The 13,689-nt window shown below is 41.0% G+C and overlaps 1 protein-coding gene across 1 annotated transcript; it reads right to left on the bottom strand.

Moving 5' to 3' along the window:
- Window positions 1-1,637: 1,637 nt before the first annotated feature.
- On the bottom strand, window positions 1,638-11,112 carry actr3 (actin related protein 3). Its single transcript, XM_056755685.1, has 12 exons — window positions 10,956-11,112; window positions 9,720-9,775; window positions 9,478-9,602; window positions 9,147-9,257; window positions 8,903-8,998; window positions 8,689-8,796; window positions 8,259-8,402; window positions 8,007-8,180; window positions 7,842-7,934; window positions 5,325-5,450; window positions 5,151-5,234; window positions 1,638-2,364 (listed from the first exon to the last, which is right to left on the bottom strand). Exons 1-12 carry the CDS (start codon window positions 10,997-10,999, stop codon window positions 2,269-2,271), a joined length of 1,257 nt encoding a protein of 418 aa, XP_056611663.1. The 5' UTR covers window positions 11,000-11,112; the 3' UTR covers window positions 1,638-2,268.
- Between the last annotated feature and the right edge of the window lie 2,577 nt (window positions 11,113-13,689).

Here is a 13,689-nt window from a genome sequence, read left to right as displayed (position 1 = left end):
TCTCTGTCCGTCTCTCTCTCTCTCTCTCTGTCCGTCTCTCTCTGTCCGTCTCTCTCTCTCTCTCTCTCTCTCTCTGTCCGTCTCTCTCTCTCTCCCTCTGTCCGTCTCTCTCTCTCTCTCTCTCTCTCTCTCTCTGTCCGTCTCGCTCTCTCACACTCTCTCTCTCTCTCTCTCTCTCTCTCTCTGTCCGTCTCTCTCTCTGTCCGTCTCGCGCTCTCTCTCTCTCTCTCTCTCTCTCGCTCTCTCTCACTCTCACTCTCTCTCCCTCTCTGTCCATCTCTCTCTTGCTCTCTGTCCGTCTCTGTCTCCCTCTCTCTCTCTCTCTCTCTCTCCATCTCCGTCTTTTTCTCTCTCTCTCTCTCTCTCTCTCTCCGTCTCCGTCTTTTTCTCTCTCTCTCTCTCCCGTCTCTGTCTTTCTCTCTCTCTCTCTCCGTCTATCGGTTCCAGTAAAGAAGAATGGTATTGAAGGTGGAGGAGAGCGCTGGTCATTCACTCCCCCCGCCTACAATCCCTGCTGGTACTGAGGCTCGAATCGGCAACATTTAGGTCACAAGTCCGAGTCTCTAACCATTAGGGTATGACTGTCCCGTAATGCCAGATGTCTTGCAGATGAAAAGGCAGACAGAGTTATCAGGGTCTACATAAACATTTAATATTTTCCAAAATAAAATATAATTTTTCTCAGCTGTGTCCTGCTGCAGTCACCAGGTGACACAATTAGGAAATCCTTTGCGAGGTTAGGGCGTCTCATTTCAGCTCGATTCTTGGACTTTTGAGTCTGCGTGCTTTTAAGAACAAGTCCTCGTTTTTAAGACCATGACCTTAGATGAGAACACGAGAACACGAGGACATAAGACCTCTGACCTAATGCACAGAGACTGGTGCATCCTTCCTTGCTAGAGATAACCCACAATTCTTAGCATCGACCGACATCTGTTATATTAATAAACAGCTGCATATTCATTCAAATATGTGGCGTTTAAATGTTTAGTTTTCAAATTGTGTCACGTTTTTTTAATCTTAGCAGGCATAGTAAATAGGTTTACAAGTGTTTAGTGATTTTTAAACGTTTTAAAACAGTAAGGCTAAAATGCTACATTTGTTTTACTCTTTTGATATAGTTTAGGGTAGAATGTAACCAACTTTTTACTTCTTAAAATCATGTAGAGATCATTTGAATTAATTTGACAGGTGTGTGATGGGAACTTCCTGTTACCTTTTCTGCCATTAGTCCTACGAAGGACGTATCTTTTAATTCTAAGATGAGGATCCTCCGTATACTGCGTCCTTAGAGGATGAGACCTCAGGAGGACACAGCTAACTATTGCAGTGAGTGGCAGCTTTGACCCCGAATGCATTTGACATTTCACACAACATGAAAAATGAATCATTTTTCAGATTTGTCCTGATTATTTTCTACTTCAGGCCTGTCAGGACAATAATTACTGTCAAACTTTATAAAAAGAATTGAAAGTCTGCTGAATAATATGCAATCTACTATTCTCAGTGTTCAGATTCTACACTAAACTTCAGCAGAACATTGGAGATCACAGTTACCTTTAAATGCTTATTTATTCACTTATAAAATCACCCCTTTTATTGATTTCAATAACAATATAATTCACATCAGACAGCAATTCATTAGAAAGGACGAGCTTTAATTGGAATGTTCTTGCCTTTACATTTTTTATATTCAAACCGTCTGCCTTTAGTTTATGGAAAGAAGCTTGTGTTAATACTGCCATTATTCCACTTTAGCTCATCATTATCATAGTCTTATTCAATTTTCAAAATGAAAGTAAAAGCAGGTGAGAATCTAAAACACCATGAGCAAAGAAAGTCAAGATTATGGGATTTTTTTTTACTTTTCCTTTAGTTACAAATGTTGAAGGACAGGAGAGTAGCAAAGTAGCAAAAGAATAACTTTGCTTTGATTTGGAGGGTGTTTTTTTCTTCCACGAAACCTTAAAAGAGAGACAAGATTCCTCCAAACACATAGTTCAACATGTGATTTCTTTAACAGCACAATTATATTCAATCCAGTCCAGTTTTCATCATCTATCGCATTATGATCCGATCTATTCCATCACATCACATCACACCAGACTGAAGCGCTTTGATTTGTTTACATAGAGATAAAATCAACAAAAATGTAAGAAACTCTGTTTCCAGCAGCCATCGGCTGTTTTACTATCTGAGAGGACCAACAATAGAAAAGTAATCGTTGCTGCATCTGCACCCGACCATCTACTGTGTGTTTGTGTGTGTTTAAGACATTACACCAAACACAGGATTGTGGCGGCAGATGCTGGGCCCGATCTCTTCGTAATCCTTTTTGGTGTGACACACTTGGTAGAACTCCGGCTAACAAAACAAACACAGAGAGAGAGAGAGAGAGAGAGAGAAAGATGAGTCAGTAATGTTATTGCATTGATAAATGAGGCTAAAAGCAACTGTAGCTCTAATCAAAGCACACATTTATCACATAAACTGTAATTGATACAAATCTTTTTATATAATTTCAGTAGAAAATGACAGAAATGGCCAGAGATCAGTGGCTCAGATCGGACAGAAGTGACCAGAGATCAACGGCTCAGATCGGACAGAAATGACTAGAGATCAGTGGATCAGATCGGACAGAAATGACCAGAGATCAACGGCTCAGATCGGACAGAAATGACCAGAGATCAACGGCTCAGATCGGACAGAAATGACCAGAGATCAGTGGCTCAGATCGGACAGAAATTACCAGAGATCAACGGCTCAGATCGGACAGAAGTGACTAGAGATCAGTGGATCAGATCGGACAGAAATGACTAGAGATCAGTGGATCAGATCGGACAGATATTACCAGAGATCAACGGCTCAGATCGGACAGAAATGACTAGAGATCAGTGGATCCGATCGGACAGAAATGACTAGAGATCAGTGGATCAGATCGGACAGAAATGACTAGAGATCAGTGGATCAGATCGGACAGAAATGACTAGAGATCAGTGGATCAGATCGGACAGAAATGACCAGAGATCAACGGCTCAGATCGGACAGAAATGACCACAGATCAGCGGATCAGATCGGACAGAAATGACCACAGATCAGATCGGACAGAAATGACTAGAGATCAGCGGATCAGATCGGACAGAAATGACTAGAGATCAGTGGATCAGATCGGACAGAAATGACTAGAGATCAGCGGATCAGATCGGACAGAAATGACTAGAGATCAGTGGATCAGATCAGACAGAAATGACCAGAGATCAACGGATCAGATCGGACAGAAATGACCAGAGATCAACGGCTCAGATCGGACAGAAATGACCAGAGATCAACGGCTCAGATCGGACAGAAATGACCAGAGATCAGATCGGACAGAAATGACCACAGATCAGCGGATCACATCGGACAGAAATGACTAGAGATCAGCGGATCAGATCGGACAGAAATGACTAGAGATCAGTGGATCAGATCAGACAGAAATGACCAGAGATCAACGGATCAGATCGGACAGAAATGACCAGAGATCAACGGCTCAGATCGGACAGAAATGACCAGAGATCAGATCGGACAGAAATGACCACAGATCAGCGGATCACATCGGACAGAAATGACTAGAGATCAGCGGATCAGATCGGACAGAAATGACTAGAGATCAGTGGATCAGATCAGACAGAAATGACCAGAGATCAACAGCTCAGATCGGACAGAAATGACCAGAGATCAGATCGGACAGAAATGACCACAGATCAGCGGATCACATCGGACAGAAATGACTAGAGATCAGTGGATCAGATCGGACAGAAATGACCAGAGATCAGATCGGACAGAAATGACCAGAGATCAACGGCTCAGATCGGACAGAAATGACCACAGATCAGCGGATCAGATCGGACAGAAATGACCACAGATCAGCGGATCACATCGGACAGAAATGACTAGAGATCAGTGGATCAGATCGGACAGAAATGACTAGAGATCAGTGGATCAGATCGGACAGAAATGACCAGAGATCAACGGCTCAGATCGGACAGAAATGACCAGAGATCAGCGGATCAGATCGGACAGAAATGACCAGAGATCAGCGGATCAGATCGGACAGAAATGACCAGAGATCAGCGGATCAGATCGGACAGAAATGACCAGAGATCAGCGGATCAGATCGGACAGAAATGACCACAGATCAGATCGGACAGAAATGACTAGAGATCAGCGGATCAGATCGGACAGAAATGACTAGAGATCAGTGGATCAGATCGGACAGAAATGACTAGAGATCAGCGGATCAGATCGGACAGAAATGACTAGAGATCAGTGGATCAGATCAGACAGAAATGACCAGAGATCAACGGATCAGATCGGACAGAAATGACCAGAGATCAACGGCTCAGATCGGACAGAAATGACCAGAGATCAACGGCTCAGATCGGACAGAAATGACCAGAGATCAGATCGGACAGAAATGACCACAGATCAGCGGATCACATCGGACAGAAATGACTAGAGATCAGCGGATCAGATCGGACAGAAATGACTAGAGATCAGTGGATCAGATCAGACAGAAATGACCAGAGATCAACGGATCAGATCGGACAGAAATGACCAGAGATCAACGGCTCAGATCGGACAGAAATGACCAGAGATCAGATCGGACAGAAATGACCACAGATCAGCGGATCACATCGGACAGAAATGACTAGAGATCAGCGGATCAGATCGGACAGAAATGACTAGAGATCAGTGGATCAGATCAGACAGAAATGACCAGAGATCAACGGATCAGATCAGACAGAAATGACCAGAGATCAACAGCTCAGATCGGACAGAAATGACCAGAGATCAGATCGGACAGAAATGACCACAGATCAGCGGATCACATCGGACAGAAATGACTAGAGATCAGTGGATCAGATCAGACAGAAATGACCAGATATCAGATCGGACAGAAATGACCAGAGATCAGATCGGACAGAAATGACCAGAGATCAGATCGGACAGAAATGACCAGAGATCAACGGCTCAGATCGGACAGAAATGACCAGAGATCAGATCGGACAGAAATGACCAGAGATCAGATCGGACAGAAATGACCAGAGATCAGCTGATCAGATCGGACAGGACGGGAGAGGGTGGATATGTAGAGGTGTGTGACTCACAGTGGATGCCAGCATGGATCCTCCGAACCACACAGCGTATCGCTGCATGTGATGGGTGATGACCTGAACGTCGATTGGTTTAGGCTGTGAGAGAGACAGAGAGAAAGCAAACATTCAGCTGTGCTCCTCAATATCATCAGCACATCAACACTAGTGTTCTTCTGGAAATGGGACCTTGAGTTTTCCTCCACTGAGTTCCTCGCTGAGTTTCAATCGAGCATCCACTGTTCTCTTCAAATCTCTCTGCATACGACGACCAAAGTCACGGAACATGGTGGAACCTCCCGACAGTACGATGTTCTGAAAGAGAAAAAGGCTGTTAAAACACTATTACACATCGCATTGGAAGACTTGATTCTGATTGGCTAGTCACAACATTCCAAGGTCAGTTAATCCCCAATAACAACCACTCAACACCAACAATTTACAAATGATCATGTTAGGGCTAAACGATTAATTCTGGGGATGTACAGTTTGACGCAGCCCTGCTCGTATCTGACCAGTACCATCTCAAAAGCATAAGAAACGCATGGAAATTGCACGGCATGTGGCTTTCTCCAAACGTACTCTGGACGTAAGCTTGCTCTCTCGTGGTGATGACCTGTGAGTGAAGAGAGCGTGTTGCACCTCATTCGCTCTCTATTTAAGCGCACTTCCCAAGCTACTGCATTTAAAATAATGGATTTGTACATTGAACTGTTGTACAATGGCCTCAGGCTCAACAGAACATGGCACTGTGGAAACAGAGGAACTATGATGTCAGTAGTGAGGGACTATTTTGGCTTTACGGATTTATTTAAAGATTGTCTCGTAAGTTAGCAGACCGTGTTTAAGTGCAATCAACATGTTTATCATACGTTAATTATAGTGACTCATGTTATAGTATGTTTTTCAGTGCTTTAAGCCATGATAACTATTTCATGTTTACATGGCTAGAAATTGAAAAAATCATTCAAAATATTTAACTTTATTGTCTTTTCTTTATGCCTGCAAAAGTTTGCAAGTACACCACATGACACCTATGGAGCAGCAGCTAATCACATGATAATCATTTTGAGCAACAGGAAAATGTGAAAATATCCATTTTGGTCGAATTTGATATTTTCATTAAAAACATGCTCCAAGTTTGTAATTAAACATCTAAAATGATCTTCTTCTGTCCCTGTTTTCTGAGAGGTGTACCTTCCCAACTCTTTCCAAATACAAACTGGATGCGTGTCCATCGGAAGCAAAGCGCTTTGCATCTGAAGTTCGGTTTTAAAACATGCAGGGTTGAGAAAAAGTGCAAGAATGATATACAGAGAGTTACTAAGAGAGATAAAGTCCAGGACCTGATTGATGTTAGTTATAAGAGCTCAAAAAAATTAAGAGCTTTTAAGAGCATTTAATAAAAAATTTAGGTCAAAAAGCAGATACAAGCAAAACTTAAGTAATCCACGCAGCTCCTAACAACATTATGAATAGGCGTGTAACGGTTCTCGGTAAAAAATTGAACCGCACAGTTCTCCACAAACGGATCGGCACACGGTTGGACCACGGCTCATCTTAAATCTGACGACACATTTATTATATGGTTTGCATAAAACAGACTGACAAAGTTCAGCTGATGTATGTTGGTCGATGGATACACATTTAATACCTACAACAAATCAAATGACATAGATAAATTTCAAGTGTTGTGAGCGCACAAGTGCAGGGGAGACCAGAACAACACATGTTGCCGTTTAAACTAAACTCATTCAATTCTTGCCAATTTAACCATCTAAGTGCAAGATGATGCAGAAGAAACTCTCTAGGAAAGTCTCAGACATGGTGCTAATATTGAGTTGATTTGAAGTCTTGCACTTAAACGGACGAATTCACACATGAAGACGGTCAACATGCCCCTCTTGTAGAGTATATTTACAAACATAGGCTATGTTTTAAGTGAACGGACGAATAACACCGCATGCGTACAGTATCAGTGTACTGGATCGGTTTCATTCCTCTTAAAGCGACAGTGTCATATTCATGCGTCTGTTAAAAGTAAAAAAAAAAAAACACTCACTGCTTCTATAACTCTAATTATCATTAATCTTTATTTAATTTGTACATGTGCAATGTTATGTTTTAATTGATTACTTAAATCCATTTCTACCTTAAAAGGTATCTATACAGTATTTTTTTTTATTTCTGCTTGGCTTTATTGTTCTATTGGTTCTGTTACTTGTAGCACGATTATTTGTTCTTATTTTTAATTAGTCAGTAGTCCCTTTTCCCTGAGCATAGTACAAACCGATCCGAAACCGTGACCCTAAAACCGTGACACAAACCATTACACCCCTAACTATGAAGCAATTGATCAAACTGTAAAAGAATGATGAAATGTCATCTGTAATCTTCAGCTTCTGCTACTGAAACTTTGGTCGAATATCAATCACACCCAAGAGCCTCTCTCACTTAGAAGGGCAGATCTCTAGAAGTGGACATTCCAAAGGGAGACTAGCAGCTGTCTCACATAAATGACATATTTTTGATTCAGAATGGCGAATTTCGCTGAATAGTGACTACTCATGAGGTTAGCAGCCGTGTATTAAGGGGGATAAAAGCTGGCCAGTTGTTAACGCTCCTCCACTGTCATGGGTTATTCTGGCTGTACATAATGTCAGGCATATCATCCGGTGTGTGAGTGTGTGTGTGTTTCGGACTAACCTTATAGAGTGGACGGCGGACATCAATTGGACAGTTCTGAATGACCTCGTCGACTACTTCTGAGATGGGCTGAGTGAAGTCAGGATTAGCAAACTGAAGGAAGAAACAGAGCAAGTCGCATCAATACTGTGTGTGTTTGTGTGTGTGTGTGTGTGAGAAACAGACCTCAGGATGAAAGAAGATTTCTGGTCCCAGGAATCGCTCGTACCCCACGTCAATGGTGAACTCTTTCTTGCTAATAGCATTGATCCCAGTGTACTGTTTGATCCATTTAGATCCATCTGTGTCGTATTTATTAAACTCTTTCACCAGGTCGGGACACACGTAACTGAAACGCTCCTAAAAGAAACGCACACATTGACATTTATGTATCTGGCAAACATTTTTTTTACATTAGCGATTTCAACAAACACTCACCTTAACAGCTTTGGCCGTCTCCAGCGATTGCTCTGGCGGGATGCCCACCTCTCGTTCCCTCAGTAACTGCTGTGTGAAATATGTGATGTCCCGCCCCGCAATGGGAATGTGTTTAATACAGCTGCCAATCACGTAACCTTCCGCCTGTCAACCAATCAAAACACTAGAGTACACTGAAACTCTACATAAACATCCATGTGATCACAAATTCAGGTCTGAAATCTTCTGAAAAATGATTCAAATAAAAGTAACCAGCTAACTCATTTTAGCACAGTGGATGCTTGACATGCGAGAGGCGGTCCTTCATCTCTCCATGTGGTTTTAGAGCCTTTCGAGCATGTTCTTGTTCAATTTTGATTGGATTTTGGATTGATTAGCTGGTGTAAGGTGTGTGTGTGTGTGTGTGTGTGTGTGTGTGTGTGAGACTCACCACTGGAATGACGTGTGTAACCCCATCTCCGCTGTCAATGACAGTTCCTGTAAGCGTTCTCTCCCCCACCTGACGGGATGTCCACGACGCCGCTAACGCCAAAACAGCCTGACAAACACAGATCACCATAAGATGAGGGTTACAGAAAACGATAAACAGTTTGATCAGCATAAAAACCCAATGTCTGTGTGTGTGTGTGTGTGTGTGTGTGTACCTGCACAGCGATGTACAGGCCTGGAACATTAAAGGACTCAAACATGATCTCGGCCGTGTATTCGCGGTTTTCTGGCGTGTTTAACGGTGGTTCAGTCTGCGGGAGGAAATAAACTGATCTTATTCACAGAATATGACACTCAGCACACAACACAAACATTCTGTACAGTGAGAAAAAGACACGTCCTCATACAAAACGACACAATCATAAGATGACGGTTGTATGGATGGCAGTTTTCACTCACCAGCAGGAAGTAATGATCTTCAGGTTCAGCCCTCAAGTACTTAAAGATCACCTGCTCCATAAATCTCTCCATCAGATCCCAGTCCTCAACAATTCCATGTCTTATTGGCCACTGGAGAACAAACACACAAGATACAGTGATAAGAGAGACACACTGCTCAAATATAACAAACAAGTCAATCATTCACAATTCATTTACAAAGATCACATCCACTGCATCCAAACAGATCTTTAAATAAATCTAAAAACTAAAACTTTGCATTTTGACTGAGCAACAAGTGTTATATTTGTTGCTGTAAACATGGATGTACATTTGAAGATGCTTCACTCACTTTGGTGGCATAATTGGGTTTATCAATGGCTTCGTCTCCGATGAAGAAGTCGAGGTCATCCACACCCTTCATCATCCTCCTCTGGGCTTGATCGCCCACTTTGGCAGACTCTTTGATGGCTATGCCTGATGAGAATGTGTGTGAGCAAGTTACACTTTCATCAAATCATTTAGATGACTAATCCAGTCCATGAGCGCTAAACAAAGATTTTTAAGGATTATTATAGACGTCTGAACGCTTACATGATGGAATGATAAACTGTGGTTCTGTGTTTCCTGCATATCCCAGTTTAGTGTACCTGCAACACAAACACACAATGTCTTTCTACATTCATTTAACTGTTAACTTGTGAACTACACACTGAACATCACTAAACAAACACGCTGAAGTAAAGCTGATTGTGTGTGTGAGTGTGAGTGTGAGAAAAGAGAGGGAGGGTGGGTGGGTGTGTGTGTGTATTTACTGGTTAAGCTATATCTGTGAGGGTCAGACATTTGACTGATCCTCACTAAATAAAAGGCCCATAATTGTGAAAAAAAAAATTTTCTTTAAATGTAATAGAGGACACATGTTTGTGTGATTATGATGTTAGGGTTAGAATATATCATAACCCTGATAGAAAATCAATGGAAGTGCATGTAATGTCCTCACTAGTATACTACAGAGAGAAACCCCTTCCGCACTGACAACACACAAATCCAAAATATAAACTTTCTTAACGTCCACTGAGCGATGTAGTTCATTTCTGGAGCAAAATCTGGCTGCATTAGCAGCAACACACACACACACACACGCACACACACACGCACACACACACGCACACACACACGCACGCACACACATTTACATATGACATTAAAAAAACATTCAAGTCTAAACATTAAAGAGCAAACGTCCGGCATTACATGTTATGCCTGTTGTGATTCAGCTTTAAAAACTCATCAATATTTTTATTATTTCTGGAAAATAATCAACAATTATTCATGTTTTTCTACGTTTGCCCATATAAGGCCGCAGAAAAAAATACGGAAGTGCAGTAGCAGGAAGCAGATGTGCGCATGCGCGAAGCACAAAACGTCTTCAATCCTTTCACGGCTCATCAAACTTAATTTTCTTTAGTTTGTCCTTTATGTTAAACGCAATAAATGGCCGTAAATTCATTTCATGATGATGCTCGTTGGTGGAGCTGAAAAAGCGGATTTCCAAAGAGCTGCTCGATGGACTGCAGATGTGTCGCTCCACCCATCACCTCACAATCACCTCAAACTGACTGACAATTACATCTCACAACAATCGCTGCACGTCTGTGTGTTGGAGCAGCACATCCAAAAGGATACAAAACATTTAACACAAAAAGAGTCATGAATAGATAAACGTTTGAAGCATCTGAACGGTGTATGTGTGTGCGAGCACGGAGCGTTATTCTTCCGTTTGGGTCAGTGAGCGAAAGTTTAAACAGATACGGGAGAAATACTCACCCGGTACCACAATCCACAACACATGCCGGTAACCGTGCGGCCATCTCGAGCGGGTTAATGCGCCGGTGAGCTCCGGGGTCCGAGTGAAGTGATCAGACGGTCAGGATGTGTGCGAGCCGAGGCGGAACCCGGAAGCGCGAGGGGAAGCGAGTTTCCACTTCCGCATTCATGCACAGACTAGAGAAGTCCTCATTACATACATTGAGCGACTGTATGGCTCAAACTTCACTCGACATATCTTTCACTTCATTTTTTTTTGCCATATTTATTTTACATACGGTATTGCGTCCATACACACGCACACCGTGATGAGAAAATATATGAGACAGTAACGCTGTCAATGATGATCGATGATCAATGTACTGTACACAATAAAATTATTAACCAGGTTATCGTATATTTATACATTTACAAACAGCTAAAAAATATTCTTAAATTCATATTACTATAACAATAAACATCAAGAACATTTTTATATAAACATTTCAAAGGCACGATGTTCTCCAGCAGCCGGCGCTCGCGCTGAATGACTGACACAAATCTGCGTTTAACATCCACACTTATCATCATCAGTTATGTAAACATAAAACAAAGAGTTTTCATTTTATTCACACTCTTTTTCATTAACATGTTATTATCGCCACATTGGCTTTATTGCCATTTTGTGTTTTGTTAAAAAATCTAAGAAATAAGCAAATATGTTTTTAAGTTTTACATTTAGTTTTAAATTATTTCATTATAAATAGTCTAAGTGTAGTAAATAACGATCTCTTCATGAAAGAAACATAATAACAATTAAAGAGTTGGTATATTGAGTCTTTTTAGCATTTGTATGTTGCCTTTAGTGCAGATTATCCATTAGTATGGTCTGCGTTACTCATGCTTTGTAGATGATACCCAAATTTACACTCAACCCAATGTTAGGGTACATCTACATTGAACATTGATTATTGTAAATCACTTTCCAGGTTTACCTGCAATATAAACAAAATTCAGTTTCTCGTGTTTTAACGTCCACATCATCTCACAATCACACTTAACTTCTAAAGCCGTACATGGGCTGGTCCCCATGGCTCCACACCTTCTCAGTCTCTCCGCTCTGCCGCTTCCCTTACTCTGTGTCAGCCTCCTTGTATGCTTAACCCTATGGGAGGGAGGTCATTTACTTCTATTGCACCTAGTGTCGTGATCCTGATCACTTTCTTGTCCTATGTTGGTGTGTTTGTATTGTACTGTCGTGCACATGGCGCATTGTTTTGACAGTTCGCCATGTGCTCGTTGTCTGCTTCACTCATCCAAACCCCGTGTTCTCCCATTCATCCTTTTCTCTCTCATCAGTTTCTTATTACTTCATCACCCTGGCACCTGTAGCCGCTCCCCATGAAATAACTTCCCTCTTTATTCCCTGCTGTTCTCTATTCTGACTGCCTTAGTCTTAGTTTAAACTTCTTGTCTTGATAGTAACTCATTTCTCTGATCTCATCACACCAGTTCCATAGCCTCTGTCCCTCTGACCACTCCCCATCGGCAGCGCGGATATCCTACTGGTGAAACCTCGGATTCTCTACTCATGAGTCTACGACTGGTCGAGTTCTCTCCCCGTGGGTTAGGTTCGGTCCTTGTGAGTCTATGACAGGTCTGGGTCAGGGCTAGGAATTCTTTGCCGCCATCTATTCTAAATGCTCCATCTTTTGTTTGTTTTAAGAGCTTAAATATCTTTTTAGGGAAGCTTTTAAGCTGTTAAGTTTTTTATTGTTTTATTGTGATATTATATTGTTGTAGCATCTTGAGTGTAAGAAAGGTGCAATTATAAATATATATATTTTTTTTTAATTATTGATAGAAGATAAAATGATAGAACGACAGAAACAGCATTGGTCTGCAGAACAAACAGGTGTGTCATTGTAAGGGAATGATCTCCCCTGACTGTAAAGTAAATGTTTGTGCTTGTAAAACACACAATTAGATACATCTTACCTGAATCACTGAACACAAACACAAGTGTCTATCTACAAATTAAACATATTTATTTCTTCCACTGTCTCATAAGCCTCAGAAATGTCCCTTTTCAAAATATTAATAATAAATGCTTTCTTATGAGTCTTTCTCTGACTTTGACTTAAAAGGGTTGTTTTCACTAAGAAATATGTACTTCATTTCTTAAACGAAAAGTTCACCTAAAAATTTAAATTCTGTCATAAATTACCATAAACTCATCCACATGTGTTTGTTATTTCTTTAAAGGGACATTGATGCTTACATCTGATCACTTTGTTTTCTTGTTCATAGCTTTAGTCAAACCCACCCTGCTTGCGTTCATTGGACTGTGTCATGTTTCAACTCAAATAACAAAGAAGATCATTCTAAGACTAATGTGTGATCCTGGATCACAAAGCCAGTCTTAAGTAGCACGGGATCATTTTTAGTAAAATACATTGTATGGGTCAAAATTAATCATTTTTCTTTTATGCCAAAAATCATCAGTATATTAAGTAAAGATCATGTTCCATAAAGATATTTTGTACATTTCCTTTTTGTGAGTGGATGTCCTGCTACAGTGCCTCTGATTAACAACATCAAAGGCAATTTTCTCAATATTTTTTTTGCACTCTCAGATTTCAGAGTTTTAAACGGTTGCATCTCAGCCAGTGTCCTATTCTAACAACTCATGCATCAATAGAAAGCTTATTTATTCAGCTTTTAGATTATGTAAAAATCTCAATTTCAAAAAGAC

This window comes from Triplophysa dalaica, chromosome 8 (genome assembly GCF_015846415.1).
Source record: "Triplophysa dalaica isolate WHDGS20190420 chromosome 8, ASM1584641v1, whole genome shotgun sequence".
In the NCBI taxonomy this organism is placed as follows: Eukaryota; Metazoa; Chordata; class Actinopteri; order Cypriniformes; family Nemacheilidae; genus Triplophysa; species Triplophysa dalaica.
The sequence above is the reverse complement of the archived record's forward strand: the minus strand, read 5'-3'. Positions and strand labels throughout refer to the sequence as shown.